Genomic DNA, 16,455 nt, shown 5'->3' with positions numbered 1-16,455 from the left:
AGGTTAAAATCCTGAATAGTGGAGGAATGTCACAAAAATAGTTGTACCTCAAGAAGAGGAAGGCAACCGGTTGGTGATATACACCTCTGGATGACAGGAACATTAGGCAGAGGTAGTCTGTAGTAAACAGCAAACCCATTATAGGCTTTAATGGTCAGTATAGTCTTGAAGTCAGTACATTGTTTCACCGACAACTAGTGCAAGGTTCATGTGGCAGGGAAATATACTGTGTTCAAAGTCGAAGATAAGGTTGCTTCATCTTCTGAATTAGAGGTCCACTAGTCACTCTCTGACTTTATCAAAACACCTCTGCTCCTCCCACCTTGGAAGATGTAGCCCACACCATGGACCTTGCAGTCGGGTGTGAGGAGGGGACCCAATGATGAAACATGTCACCCTCGGGTGAGTGAGGGTTGTCGCCCTTAACCCGTTCCATGCGTCGGACGGCCCCTGGCAATCCAACGTCACAGCGGGCGTGTGTGGAGGATGGCCAGGGACCATCCGAACCCCACCAACTCATTAATTCGCCCGCACCACAGCTGAATTTGTGCTGCGGTCAACGGGTTAAAAAGGATTCCTTCTATGTAAACAATTTCATTGCATCACACCCATACTTATTATTTTTATAGGGTATAGTTTCAGACAGTGTACTAGCCTCTAGTCCCTTTTTAAGTCTTGCCCTCTGAGAGATTTTGTAAACAACAAGCATTAGAAATGCAATAGGTCTCGGATTTTTTTGAGTTGGAGGTAATGGCATTGTAAATGGCAATGTCTTGTAGCCATGTGTTATGGAGTGTATGCATGTGGTGTGTAGTGGAAATATGTGTGTTGGATTGGACTAGTAGCAATGGTGCATGCTGCGCTTTAGATGAATATGTTTAAAAGTAAGTGCAGCATAGTGCGATTGCTACAATAGTTCATTGTAGATGCGTTAACAATTGATGGGTGGTGGTGTGTGTGCCTGTAGAAATTGTGCACTGATGGCTGGTGGTATGTGTGCTTGGTGGAAGCATGCAGTGCCGGGTGGAGGTGTGTGTGCCTGGTGGAAGCGTGCACTGACGGCTGGTAGTGTGTGTGCCTGTTAAGTGTACAGAGATAGTTGGTAATGTGTGTGCTTGGTGAAAGGGTGCACTGACAGCTGGTGGCAAGTGCACCTAGTGAAAGAGTACACTGACAGCTGGTGTTGTGTGTTTGGTGAAAGCATGCACTGAAATTTGGTGTTGTGTGCGTGGTGGAAGTCTGCACTGACGCACAGTGTGGTTTGTGCTTGGTGAAAGCGTACATTGATGGCTGGTGGTGTTTGTGCTTGGTGAAAGCGTGCACTGACGGCTGGTTGTGTGTGTAGTGGTGAGTCTGTGGTGGTGAGAGGCTGGTGTGTGTTTGAGTGTGGTGTGTGTGTGGTTTTTATGTGTGTGGTCCTATGTATGTGTGGTGAACTTAGTTTTAGTGTTTGTCTCCTGCACACTCACACAGTGTCCCTACACACATACACTGCTCACTCTGCACATCCACACTGTTCAACCTGCAGTCACACACTGTTCACCCTGCATACTCACACAGTTTACCTTGCACACTCACTCTGCGGTCACACTCATGCTGCAGTCACACTCACTCTGCAGTCATTCTGCACTCGCACTCACTCTGTACCTGCACTCACTCTGCACTTGCACTCACTCTACACTCACACTCACTGCAGTCACTCTCACTCTGCAGTCATTCTGCACTCGCACTCACTCTGTACCTGCACTCACTCTGCACTTGCACTCACTCTCCAATCACACTCACTCTGCAGTCACACTCACTGCAGTCACTCTGCAGGCACACTCACTCTGCAGTCATTCTGCACTTGCACTCACTCTGCACCTGCACTCTGCACTCACTCTGCACTCACTCGACACTTACTCTCACTGTACAGTAATCCCACATACTGCTTACTCTGCACACTCACACACTATACGTAAAATATGTGTTTGTAACTTTGATTTAGTCTGTGGAAAAAAAAAACTTTTTGCAAGTAAAAGTTGTTTATTGATATTCGAAAAGGAAAACGTTTTCATTGACACAGTTGTAGGTAACATCAGACATTATTAAATGTATCTATATGAAATATTGCAACTGTATGACTGTGCACCTGCACTCACTCTGCAACTGCACTCACTCTGCCCCTGCACTCACTATGCACTCAGCACTCACTCTCCACTTATTTTGCATGCACTCTGCACTCACTCACTCTGCACTCACTCACTCTCTGCAGTCATTCTGCACTCTACTGCACACTGCACTCAACTGCACACTGCACTCAACTGCACGCTGCTGCACTCTACTGCACGCTGCAATCTACTGCACGCTGCGCTCTAATGCACGCGGCATTCTGCTGCACGCTACCATGGACAGCAGCAGGCGCGATACTTACATTAGATCTCCAGTGGGGGAGGAAAGGAGCTGCAGTCTGAAGAGCACTGGCAGGCTGGTAAGAATATCTAGGACTAGACCGCAGCATCGTGCTCACAAGCTTGGATTTATGTACTGTAGAAAGTTACTGTGCTGCAGCCTTTGTGGCACTGAGCACCAGAGGCTCATAGTACTGGTGCTGCACACATGGGTTACAACAGTGAAATGTGCTGCGAAATACACAGTTAAACATGGCCACGTCGGCGTTCACTCTGCGAGAACCCCCGCAGTCTTCCTGTGGTTGTAACAGCAACAAAGTGTGCGTTCATAGAGCCCCTGCTGCCGCACAACTTGCCATTGTTGCAGTCCTGCTAACAAAGGTTTTTTCCATTGTAAAATCTAACGACTCATAATCATCAACTTCCAAAGGAGGAAAATCTAAGTTGGCCCTGTCTATATTTGAATATTACCCCTGCAGGTTACTCAGATCTCTGTAGCAGGCACTCGACCCACCGAGTTGTCCGACTTCTATTGTAGCATGCTGGTACCCTTTCCCGGGCTCCTGATAAACTCACAAAGCTCTACCTTGAGGAATGATTTAAATTGTGGGAGTATGAAATGTCCTTACAAGAGCTCTGAATGCAAATAGGAATGCAAAGACAGGGCCACCGCAGGCACGTACTTACATGTGTTATATGAGAGCGGGGGGTGGGGTGGGGGGGGAGTGGGTGGCACCGTGGCAGCGCACATCCTTCCCTGCCCTGAGACGTCAGCTAAGTGTGCACGGAATGAACTCCCAGGCAGAGACATGTAAAGTAGCCAATACTGGGCGCGGGAGACTTACATCTGGGATGGGGGAGCTGTGAGGGTGTTGAAGGGGGGGCGCTAGCCACAGCTGCCAATGTACCGACCCAGTTCCATATATGCTGCTTAACACGGGTATACGCTTGCTTCTAAGCGCTCCCACCTTTGCCAGAGATCGGGGACAAAGGAGGGGTGGGCGATGTGTCCAGGATCACACAGTTTGAACCCGTGATGATCAATACAAGCGTTTTGGAGCACAAGGCTATGGCAAGGTGTGAAGGGAGCACTGATACAAATGTTGCATGGTTGTACATACATCAACAAATGTACTATTGCCACCTGAGTTGAAAAGTGCTGTGCTGCTTACTCTCTCCGATAACACCCTCAAATAGGTATAGAATGTAGCTGACCTGATTAAAGCAGGACCAGGTGCTGACCAAACGAATTCCAGGGAAGTTTTTTCTATGCAATTGCCGAATCATCTGATTTCATAATCATCTGTAAGAAATATGGTGCTCCAGTCATTTCCAAACTTACATCCACATTAGTGAGTGTCTTAAAAAAAACGTGTCTTAATTGACATACCTTGTGATAGCGGGAAAAAAATAATCCAATGGTCTGGAAAATAAACGGTCCTTCACACGCTCGTAAGTAATCGTGCCTTTAAAAAAAACGACAACATTTATTCATGAATTGCCGTGAATAATTAGTAAGCCTGGACCATTAATTTTGCCAATACCTTATAAATGCCTCATGAACGTACCTCAGCTAATCTGTATTAAAGCGGTGATCGCGTCTTGCCAAAAACCGCTATACTCGCCCGTTGTATTTACCGCGTAATGATACCATTCAAAGTTTAATAGAGTTCCTATTAGTCACGGGACTAAAAACTACTGTGCCTTGTGGGAGTGGTAGTTGTTACTATAAAACAACTGTGATCGCTGAAAACACCAGCTAAAAAAGTGCTTAAGAGCATTAACGGCATTTACTGTAATCACGTATGCAGTTCTTAATATTGTGTATTAACGGAATGTGACTTACCGGGAGCAGTATCGTTCTGCGCCAATATAAAAATAATGCTTTTGGTTGTAAATAGACGGACATCTACAATGTACGTACAAGCGGAATAAATACTAACTGTAAGGTGGGAATAAGTCATCGTTCTGATGTGTTGAGAACTCGGACATTTAACGGAATTTGACTTGCCTGAAGCAGTGCCGATCTGAGTCAACATCAACTAGACACACAAACTTTGGCAGGGAGCCAGCATGCACGCACACACAGCTGGAAAAAAAAAGTAACTGGAGAGTGCTGAATGCGCGCCCAGCATCTGGATTCAATTACCACGGACCCTGACAGCTGGTAATTGATGATATATGCCTTTCTGCTGCTCGTGTCCGCACGGAATATGCAGGAAGTGGAGCAACTCTACACCCTATGGCCTATTGCGTGCTGTCTTCTAAAAAGACAGGCATGCGATGCCCAATTGCCATGCAGATGGCAAAAAAAGAACACAAAAAATCACGAGCATTCAGGAATGTTTGGGTAGCTTTTCGGAGACCCTGATTATAGGACTCTTGGCTCCGCCCACACTGCTTTGCAGTGTGTGACGTACGCCCGAGCCCTGAAAAGGGAGCCTAAGCCCCGCCCCTCCTTTCTATTGGGTAGCGTCAGCGTTCATGGTAAACACTGGCTTCCCATTAGAAAGGAGGGTTTTCCGTTGCCACCCTGTCTGCTTTCGGAACGGTCCCTCCGGACATGGTAGCCTGCATTACGGCTGTCGTGAAGAAGTTTCTTCTCTGAAGCTTCGTCACGATGCTTTGTTAGGTCTCGCTAGTTTAAGTAGGAAGTAGCTGCAAAGTGCTGCATGGCCACTCGCTACCGTTATTGCATTTCATATGCATTTTTTTTTTACTTTTTAATTCTCCATTAGGAACGTGTATTGTAACATTTGCATGGTCCGCGTTTATTTAGGTGCCGGGTCTATTCACTGTCCCAGTCCGACCCCAGGTGCCGCCGTCCTGGAGGGTTTGCCCGTGTGACTCAGCGCCACATCCAGAAGGTCACATGACTGGCAGTCCGTGCCCGGCGCAGCCACAGACCGTGGGAGACAGCAGTGTGCGTGAGGCAGGTGTGTCTGTCTGAGGGAGATACAGCAGCGTTTATTTATTTTATGTTTTATGCGTTTTTATAGCGGACTTTACCCGAAGGTGTCAGAGCGCTTCACAACGGTGTGTGAGGGTGAGAGACAGCAGCCTCCATTTGTGTATGGGTAACAGAGAGGCAGCTGTGTATGCCTGAGGGAGTGTGTGTGCAAGGGAAAGATACGTGTGTGAGTGTGAGACCGCTGTATATCTCAGGGAGAGTGACAGCAGAGTAAGTGACAGACAGCAGAGTGAGAGTGACAGCAAAGTGACAGACAGCAAAGTGAGAGTGACAGCAGAGTGAGCGACAGACAGCAGAGTGAGAGGCTCAGCAGTGTGAGTGTTCCAGAGAGAGCAGGGTATGTTTGTGCGCTTACACGGTGCACTGACACACAGGAGCTAAAACAAATAACAGCTGAACATGTGTCTTGGGAGCTTCATGGAAGCAGCCGGCCCTCGGGAGCGGACAGGTAACCTGTGGAAAGCATGACCCCCCACCCCCAACCCCAGATCTGACAGGGAGACCGTAGAAAACATGAACCCCCTAATCTACGCACCCCAGCCCCAGAAATGACAGGGAGCCCTCCCCCCGTCGGCTTCAATGTCTAGTGCACGACAAATATGTTATAAAATGAACTGGTGTGTACTCAAAGAGAACCCGAATACATAAAAAAAATCTGCTGTAAACATTTAAGCCACGTCACGCTATATTTTACTGTAAACCACACTTGAAAAGGTTAATCTAAATAAAAGGGCTGGACCTTAACAGTGTGAGGCGTTTAAAACCAGCAACAAAAGATGAGAAAGGTAAGATGGCGCCACGTGCTCCCTTACATGGAAACACAAGATGAAAAGATGCGGGTGGTTAGGTCTCACACTTTCATGAACACCTTACAGAGCATCAGAGGTAGCGCCTCATTTCATGAATCAGCCTGAATATTGTATGATGTTAAATCTCGCACCCACCCCAAGCTAGAAGAGCAGGCTAGGGAAGTAAAAGTTCTGCAATGACATCCTCTATCTGTTGACATTGCCACGGTTGTACGGTCAGGGTAAACAAATGATAGGCCCATGCACACGTGCTCGCAGAAGCCTGGAACATCTGTGAGAACTCGAGGTTGCCATAGCAAACCTTCATCCACTTTGCATCTTCTTACAAAGAGGGATTTCTGGCTTGTGGGTCCCGCCATTCCATGTTCCCGGATGCATTTTATTTAATGAATATACCTTGATGGTACAAGGAGTAAAACTAAAAAAACAATGCAATAGGTCTCGCAGTTATGCGAGTTTAAGCTATTGACATTGTAAATAACAATACCTTTTCTTTGTTTTCTTTTTAAAAACTTAAATAAAAGCCATTGTTATTTACAATGCCAATAGCTTAAACGTGCGTAACTGCGAGACATATTGCATTGCAAATGCTTGTTGTATCATAAGACCAGGCATACTTCAGTGTGAATTAATGTAATGGTAGGATTAGTACGCACCTAGTAGGGCCGATCCCTAGTGTGAATATTATTATATTACTCTATCCTACCAAATCCAGAATCCTTTTGGTGTGGCCTCAGCCCCTCTAGGCAAGCCTGCAAAAATGTCACTGCCATGTTTGGCTGACCATTCAGTCTTTGAACCGAGAGCATCTTGATTGGAGTCAGCTCCCTGCCCTTTTGGGTAAGTACTGGACATTGGCAACTACTGCGGTCAATCCCTCCTTGATTAAAAAGGAGCTCTGCAGGTAATGTCATTGCTCATTTTACTTGGGACATGGTAATGACGTTTCCACAAAGAAGCATTTTCTAGTTTAATGTGCCAATGCACGTAAACACAGACATTTGCAAATGCTTTTTACACACATTGAAAACCACACTGCTGTCTATCACATTAAGGACAACCCTGTTGGATTTGCTAGGAAACAAAGTTTTAAAATGTGCTTTCTTATAGAATGTGTATTGGAGATAAAATAATTTTATGTGAGCAACAGTGTGGTATTTCAGTGCACTTATCAGATTTAGAACGTTCCCTCAAGCATTCCAATAGAAGCACTTACTGCAAATTGGAATGATACCCCAAAAAGCACGAGGTAAGAACATATTTCGGCTCTAGGTGGAGTCAGAACCCTCTCTCTATTTTAAAGATTTGGTAACAATACATCAGGCCAGGCCTAACAAGCCCGATGACTGTGAGCGTCTAATGTCCCGCTAGAACAGTGTTGTGATCTCGCTTGTGCCAACATGTGACAGTATAAAGTCCGCAAGTAAATTAGGAAGCCTTTCTTGGAGTGAACAACCATCCTGCAGTTGAATCATCTACAACCAATATTAAATATAAGTGTATGGAGGAAAACTGGTACACAGAAGGGTGCTGAAAGTGAAGCAGTCAACGTCAAGGCTCCCAGTTAGGATACACATTCTTCGTCACCAGCTGCCACTCTGACCATCCCCCAAAAGTTCCCCGTGGCCCACGCTTTGCCTCTGGCCATAGACACACTATAAATGTAATTTCCTTCCAGCAGACGAAGATGTTGACGAGTAGCAGAGGGCACAGACTGTATGAAAAACTGACAGCTCGTAATTAGAGGTTGTATATTGTATGGAAAAACACAAATGCCCTTTTATACACAACCACCACCTTGAAGCAACTTGCACAGGATAATGGGTAGTTTTGTTTGATCCGTATGCATTTGGGCAGTGTAGCCACCGATACCACGAGGACACAGGTCTCTCCCAATCCAGGCCATGCACGTACCTGCATTCTCCACTTTAAACCCCAAATGGTGTTACTCATACAGTGTACAACTATCTAAAAAGGCTTCGTCGTTCATCTGTGTCTTCTGGTGAAAATGTCTTATTCTATAACACTGGTACACGTAAAATGGCAGTTAATGTATTTTCGTATGACAACTGGTTGTTATATAATCGTTTCCTGGTTCCTCCCACGGATATCCGCAGTCTATGTTGATTATTTACTCTACAATCATTTTTCATGCCACTCCCACTGATATGCTGTGCATACATGACTAGGCTACTTATACTGTGGACTGTTTTAATAATACATGATCTGTTTGTATCATTTCTAGCACGAACAACTGTAGAAAGGCCAGGGCTTGGACAGGTTACTGCTATTTGTGCCTAGTGTTAAGCTAGAACAATCAAATTCACAGACAACGTTGAAGGTGTTAAAGCTGGGGGGGAAACCTTCTAGAAGCGTATAAATTACAACCTCAGAGTTGATGTAAAAGAACTCCAAGGAAACATGCGTTTCAATAAATATTCCTTGTCCATTTAAAGTAAACATGCACTTTTTCCCACTAAAACAAATGGACTCCTGTGGGCCTCAAACAGTCGAAAAGCCATGTTTATCCCTGCAAATAAAAAGATAATTCACAGAATGCCCTATGGTGAATATCAGTTATGATTTCAATGGGATTGCTTTTTATTCAATAGATTGCTTTCCTATTCGTGTGTTTGTCCCTTTAGGCAGCATAGTTATTGCCATACATTTGAATGAATGACTTGTATGCTTCCATACTAAGAAAAATAACTACTTTTAGCACTCCATTTTAAGTGCGTTTTCTTGCTCTCTCCCATGTGGTTTTCAAGCAAATCCCCTTGACCATCCATTACTTTCCACAACCCCCTCCCCCCCCCAAACTCCTCTATCCCTTCCCCACCAGCGTTAATTTCCGACCGAATATCCTGCTGATGTGTTCATTCAGGGGGAGGGGGCCCGGGAAATGCCACTCCCTTCTCCTCGCTGTGCTTTCACACAAATTCATGCTTCAAGATGGGTGTCCATTTTAGAACAGTAAACTGAAGTCACTAGAAGAGTGAAAGCAGGGCTACTGGCTTTGTAAATTCGACTTTTTGTTGCATGTTTAGCTCATCAACTTCCTTTGGCAGCTGCTAAAATCTCCAGGTGAGCCACCTGTCTTACATTTAAACCAATGACCCATTTATCAATTCAAATTTACTTCAGGCTAGCAGCTTGATTACAGGAAGTTGAGACTGTGGATTGGGCCAGGAACTGGAATGGTTTGGCACACTAACTCCAGGGAAGTCTGGTCAAAGAGCAGTGATTCCCTTTGACTCAAAGGGACAGCAAAATGGTCTCTAGTTCAACGCTATTTACTCTTCGGTGATAAAGTGCCTCTTTTGACATGGCTAGCCCCACTCCTTGTTTTGTTTTTTACTCCTTGGAAAATGTTATTTAGATTAAAAATGCACAGGGTCCCCTGTGCTAGAGACCCTTCCCAAAAACTGTACAACAATTGGTAATTTCAGACCCTCCCCCCCCCCCCGTAAATCGCTAGTAAATGGTATCCCTGGTACCTAGGTACACCTACTCAACACCATACCGACTGCCACTGCAGCCTGCATACCTTGGTGCAGACAAAAACAACAAAGTCGATATGGCACACTGTGCCATGTCAAAGTAGCACTGCCTAAGGAATGGCTAAGTAACCCCTCTAGCAGACCTTACAAGCCCTACGGTAGGGTGCACCATATCTCATGTATGGGCATATCTGCATGAGCAGATATGCCCCTACAATGTACAAGTCCATTCTTAATATTGTATGAGCCTGGGAAGCCACACAGCGTACGTGGGCTAGAAACTCGACAAATAGTTCCCCAACACCATGGTGGCTTCACTAAACCCAGGAGTGTTTGGTACCAAACAACTCCTCCTAATAAACCCACAATGATACCAGTGTTAGATTTATTAAAACTTACCCAAAGGGCACCTCAGAAGTGTCCCCTGACAACCTAACATCCCTGGTGTGGTCTCAGGCTCTACACCCGGCTGCCCTGGTGCTGCTGATGGTGCAAGTCTGCTGTCTTGTGTCCCCTGCCCCATTCTTACATTAACTCTCAGAGATTGAACCCGGACACTGCTTTACTTACCCATGAATAGCCCCCAGTCTCCATTGGGCACCAGACTCAGAATTGGACCTCTGCACTTGGCCGCCACTAGTAATGCAGCCTTGGTACTAATTTGAACCTTGCCCAGGGTTGACCTGAAACCCTGAAGTCACGTACTTACCTGCAAAAACTACATTCTTGTTTTTCTCACATAGTTTAACATTGCTTAACTGAAAAACTGCACTAAGTGTCCACTTTTTAAAGTGAAAAGTATTTTTTGTTGAATAACATACTCGCCTTTAAACGTACATCTTGGTCTTAAAATAAACCTCGAAAGTAGCTTATTTTTCTAAAATTGGTGTGAATATCCTTTTTTAGTCGTGTGTCATTTATTAGTCATGGTGTATATAACACGTCTGTGTTAGGCCTAAAGCAGCTCAACCACAAATAGAGCAGTTTGGGTTGAAATGGAGCCCTTACAGTACTGGGGGAATCTCTGGACTCTACACAATATAACCAATTATTGGTATATCACATAAAGAGCCAGCTTCCAACTGCAAACCACACTTTTGATAAGAAACACATTGACAATAAATCATGTACATGAGTAAATCAATGTACAAGATCACACGAGACAGTGAGGGTTACAAGGTGTAGGAGTAACATGTCCTTCTTACCTCACTGTGGTGTTTTACAAGGATTAGAATTTATGAACAGCAGGTAACAAAATGATCTGTGTTAAAAGCGGTCATCTGCGTTTTAGATGTCCTTTGCAGGGGCCAAATCTCAATTGTTAAATATCATAATGCACTTATATGTGCTCACGAGATACCTAATAAACATATGTGTGAGGTCTTAATATCTGAGGTCACTTCCAGTGAGGCCACGTGCAATGTCACGCCTCGAGACATCATGCACTGTGATGGCGCGCATCATGATTTGACTTGCATACTGCCTAACCTGGTTAATCCCCCCACTTTTTTTTTTTAGGGATGTATGCCCTGAGCTTATGTAAAGCAAAGTAATGCCTACTGCATCCGCTTTGTGTGGAGGATCGGACGGTGGCGAGTGTCTGTACACTCGAATATCAGGGTGGTGTGAAGTCTCATTAACTTACAAAAGCACACAGACCAAGATGCTAGCTCAGATACAAACCTAGAGAAACAGATCAGCCATGCTTGATGCAACGAGGAATAAACCTGCTTTACTTGTGGATATAATCGAAAAGGCAGCTAATTCAGTTTACTGGAAACTCAGTAAACAGCACTCTTCGCCCCTAGGAAGAGCGTTAGGGTAGACTGTTTGTCCGGATCCACTGTCCTAATCCAATGTAAAACACATCGGGGGGGGGGGGGGGCGTGTAAAAAAAATTTCGATATATTCTATCGACCCGTACAGCTAGATGCCCCCTTTGCCAGTAAGGCAATAAATGCGTAGAAAAAGGACAAAATCCAGTGAGAAGCAGAGTAATGCCCACGCCCTGAGAGCGAGGTCACTAAACACAGTAACAAATGAACCATATCTGCCTCCATTGTTGTTGCATGAGTTTCCAACAGACTGCCAGAAAAGATTAGATTCCAAATACAGCTCCAGCCTCTAATACCACTTAAAACAACTGGCTTCAGCAGCACAAAAGAGTGGGAGAAAATGTTTGACAAAATCAGGCCAGTGACAGCAACTCCGATTACGCTTGTGATGCTAATGTGGAATTCTCCAGGAGGAAGTAAAGTAAGCATGTACCGGCTGTGCCTATTGTGCAGTATACACATGGTCATTCATTGAGTTTCGCAAGGATATACTGACGTGGAAGTAAAGACGAGGTCACAATATCAAACACAAAGATGGATGAACAAGAACACCACCGCACCGACAGAGATGAACAGAATCAACTAAGATTCCGAAATATCCAGGCTGCATTCATTCTAGAGTAACTCAGCGAGTTAAACTGCGAGAGAGAGCGGGGAAATAAAAAAGGGACATTCGACTATAACTGTTGGAAAGCCTTTCTGACTCACACGTCTGTATATCTAAAGCACATCCCTTTAGCCGCAAACCAAATCCCTGTTCAGCGCTTAAACGACATGCTCCTATTTGTTTTACTTTTCCGCCCACAGTGTGCCAGGACAGGGATAGCATACACCCAGAAAGGGCGTAGGCACTCCGAGACTATGTGGCTGAATTCCATAGGATACCCACTGAAATCTTACGATTATGTTAATAGGCTAGATGCATCGAGTTCGCACCCTAATGAGGACAAGAAACAAATAAAAAAACGTTACATAAGGCCAATGCAATAAAAAATATATTATCTGGGTACAAACAAATCTCAATTTAAAACATTCTCCCGTAATTCTAAACTGAACATCTTAAATTAATATTCAAAGCAGCTTCGGTACCATCATCATTTGATAATATCTACAATTGTATGTAAAACAAGTTCTGTTCAGAGTCTGCAGCAACAGGTAACGTGTCCAACAACCCAAAAGTAGGGTGTAAAGCATGAGGTCCTATTTTGAGGGGAGTAAAGCCTTAGATTCCCATTTGAGGTGGGGGGGGCAAGCTGAGCCGTGGGTTCCCATTTGGGGTGGGTGGCAAGCTTTGGCCACCTATATGGCGAGGGTGGATAGAGTTTTGACCTGTGGGGGAATAAAGCTTTGGCCCCCTATTTTTGGGGCAGACTGTCCAGCTTCCCTTTTAGGGTTAGAAGTGCGCCGCGCCTTGGGGGCTGGGGTCAGAGCTGCGGGCCGAACCGGTTCTGCATGTAGGTCTCCTCGGAGGGCGAGAAGCCGAACTTCTGGTAGAAGGGCACGTTGAGGGGCTTGCACTCCAGCGTGGTCTTGTAGCAGCCCAGGCGGCGGCTCAGCAGGGTGAGCGCCGACAGCAGCAGCTTGCCCAGCTGCCGGCCGCGGCACTCGTCGCTCACCACAACGTCCTCGATGCGGCCGCGGGCGGCGCAGCCCCGGATGAACTTGTGCTCCACGATGAGGGTGGCGGTGGCCACCACCCGGCCCAGGCCCGTGTCCTCCACCACCACCACGTAGTAGTCGCCCGTCCGCCGCATGTGCTCGAAGGTGCTGGCGAAGCGCTCGGGGCTGGCGCCGTCCGCCTCGGTCAGCTGGCTCAGCACCTGGAAGAAGCCGCGGCCCAGGTCGGCCCGGCAGAGCGGCCGCAGCGACAGCCCGGCGCCGGGCTCGGCGGGGGAGATGGGCGGCGAGAAGGACGCCGTGTTCAGGCTCCAGTCCAGGTCGAGCAGCAGCCGGGGGTCGAAGAGCGGCGTGTCGTCCGGCATCATGGCAGAGAGCGGCGACGTGTCCAGCAACGGTCGCCGATACCAGCCCGGCAGGAGCGCGAGCCTCTGACGTGGCACGGCGGGCACCGGCTCCTGGAGCGCGGCGTGTGTCAACCCATTGGGAAACACGCGCAACCGCAGGGTAAAATAGGTAGGAAACAAGCCGCGCCCCTAGCGTGACGGAGAGGGGCAGGAGCCAACCGAAAGAGCCATTGCACCAACGGGGAAGCAGGAACTCTGACGGCAGGAGTACAGTAGCGGAACGCCGGGATTTTTATTGAAGAACTGTAGCGTGGCAGCGAGCCTAATCAAATAGAGGCCGATACAGACCATTGGCGACGAGCCACGTTTACTTCTGCAGAGCCTACCATAGGACGATGTATTAATTTTATTTCGAGTTGTTTCTAACCAGGGTACAAGGTGGGGGTGTACGAAGTTCCCAACTCATTGTTGGAATTGGGAAAAATTATCCTATAACCCATACATTTGGGGGATCATGGTTAGGGTTGTCACCTTTCTAAAACAAACATACAGGCTATTTGTTCATGTTTGAAGAGTCAGCGAAGGCTAAAGTGTAAACTAGAGGTGGGGTAGCCGACAAATTAACAGGAAGAGATGAGCCACAGTTTAGCCACAAATCTGGTATGGCTATTGTGAAGCGCTCTGACACCTTCGGGTAAAGTCCGCGCTATATAAAAATGCATAAATAAAATAAATAAATGAAAATGGTTACCATGTAACTCATACAACAAACATCACATAAAATATTATAAAGCCTCTTCAGATTTTTTGAAAAAGTGTATGTATTTAACACTTGGAAGTTTTGACAATAAAGAAAAAGCGAACTCTTCTTGGAGAAGAACACCCTAATAGCTCATGAGACGAGTCTGAGCAAGATGGACTTGAGGTCTTGCAGGACCTCGGAGTCCAGTGATAATGCTGGCAGCAACACAGAAATGCCTTGGAGAGCATACGTGCCCATAGACTCAGGCACAAGACTCCCTATTTTTAAAGGTAAAATTGCTTTGTTTTGGCTCTCCCCTGCCCGAAATTTCCTCTGCATCTAGAGAAATTAAGGAAATACATTCTCTCGATTCTTTTTTATAAATCTCTAAAATGTTGGCATGTATGGGAGAGGTAACACAGAGAGGCCACACCCCAAAGAGCTAGGCCTAGTTATGTGGTGGGGGATGGCATAGAGAAGTGGCTTGTAGCATATGAGGTGGCCACTATGGATGCACAGAGTCCCAGAGAGTGATTGCAGGTCCAGTCTGTAGAAGCACATGTTCAATGCGGGAAGAGAAACTTTATTGGTCATTGTCTGTCCCCGGATGCCCATTAGCTGCATACTTGGCAATGAGCTCCATCCAGTGAAGAAACCGCCGGGTTAGGCAGTCGCCCATGGCAGTCCAAAAACACACATTTTTAGGAGCACTGTCCATGAACTGAGGTTACAGTGCCCAGTCTAAGAGTTAAGAGGTGAATACCATCCACACTGAGAGCATCAGTGGTTATGGGTTTGATTGCCCCGAGAGGAGAGCACTCCAAGACTCACAAAGACAGATGACAGGAGGCCTGCACCCGACAGATCCCTACATGACACAGACAAGTGTATCACCTTTGAATGGAACAGAATGTCCCACCTGGAAGTCCCTACCGCCAGGCACCTGTTCAGTTTCTGGGCATAGACCTTGATCTGAAAGGCCATCTACAAAGTGTCAACTTGGAAATAGCGGAAGAAAGAATGGAAAGAGGGTGTCTCGCACTTGGGGTTCAGCTCCCTTTCTGAGAAACCTAGGGGTCCAGAGAGACCTCAGGAGCAAGTGAGGGACTCCTGGCCTGCTCTTCGACTGGAAGTGAGGCCTACCCAAGGCTCAACAGTTGAGCCTTTACCAGGTAGTGGATAACCAGGGGTCTGGTTCATGACACTCACAGGTGTTAATGGCCTCTGTTGGTAGCTTGGCTTTTGGGAAGGGCTGTCCTCACCTGGGGACAGAAGTCTGATCTTGTCGGCCATGGAGGTACTGTCCGCCTACTGGGATGCACCTGTGAGCCAGCTGGGGTTAGCTAAACAGTTCCACTGGGACTGACCTAGACCCTGCTGTTGGTCTATGCTGAAGTGAGTCGTAACCACCAAGTGCTGCCCCCAAGGTCCTGGACCCTTGGCTGGTTTCACAGTGTACTCCTCTTAAAGGTTCTTGAAACCTAGGACTTAAAAATATTTGATTTTTCAAGACCTTCATAGGACTAGGACCAAGCTGACCTGACAAAGGTATATTGCAGCTGGGCCCAAGATTCTGGTTGCTTCTGCTCGGATCTTTACATCAGTTGCAAATCCGATTCAGCGGGGCTTCGTGGAGAAGGTATGCGGCCTCATGGGGCCCTCTATGGATACAGCTTGCAACCGTGCCAAGCTGGAGGAATCCGAGCTCCAGAAAATTGACCAAGTACAAAGATAGCAAGCTTCACCAGTTAAAGTTGCAAAAAATCGCCCAGCCAGTGTGGGACATTCCTTGGGCTTGAAATTTAAATTTCATCGCTCAGAGCGTTCTCGACGAACAGTAAAGGCTTCACCAAGATATTGTTGAATGGCTATCTGGCGATGTGGAGCCCTCTTCAGCCACAGTCTGCTGCTTTGTCCGCTAAAGATTTTTGACTTCCGTTTCAGAGACTAAGGGCCAGAATTGTCACAGGCTTGCGTTGCCTTTGCATCACGCAAGGTGATGCAAGGGCAACACAAGCCCTTAAGTGATATTTACTATACCATGCAGGGCTATGCATTGCATAATAAATCTGGAGTTCCGCAGGGCAAGGACTTGAGGTAATGCAAAGCAGCGCAAGTTCGCTGCCTTATGTTACTCTGCACTGGGAAGGCATTCCATGTGTGGAGTGTGGGTGTTACCACGCATCCACCTATATTTTTTTGCATGTTCCCATATTTAGTAACCCCAGTACACATGGAAATGAG

At 46.5% G+C, this 16,455-nt stretch overlaps 1 protein-coding gene across 1 annotated transcript; it reads right to left on the bottom strand.

Annotated features, from left to right (window-relative positions):
* Positions 1-12,478: 12,478 nt before the first annotated feature.
* On the bottom strand, positions 12,479-13,622 carry GNPNAT1 (glucosamine-phosphate N-acetyltransferase 1). Its single transcript, XM_078674768.1, has one exon. The coding sequence runs from the start codon at positions 13,488-13,490 to the stop codon at positions 12,930-12,932; it is 561 nt and encodes a 186-aa protein (XP_078530894.1). The 5' UTR covers positions 13,491-13,622; the 3' UTR covers positions 12,479-12,929.
* Between the last annotated feature and the right edge of the window lie 2,833 nt (positions 13,623-16,455).

This window comes from Lissotriton helveticus, chromosome 2_1, assembly GCF_964261635.1.
Source record: "Lissotriton helveticus chromosome 2_1, aLisHel1.1, whole genome shotgun sequence".
Lineage (NCBI taxonomy): Eukaryota > Metazoa > Chordata > Amphibia > Caudata > Salamandridae > Lissotriton > Lissotriton helveticus.
This window is presented reverse-complemented; position numbering and strand designations above follow the sequence as displayed.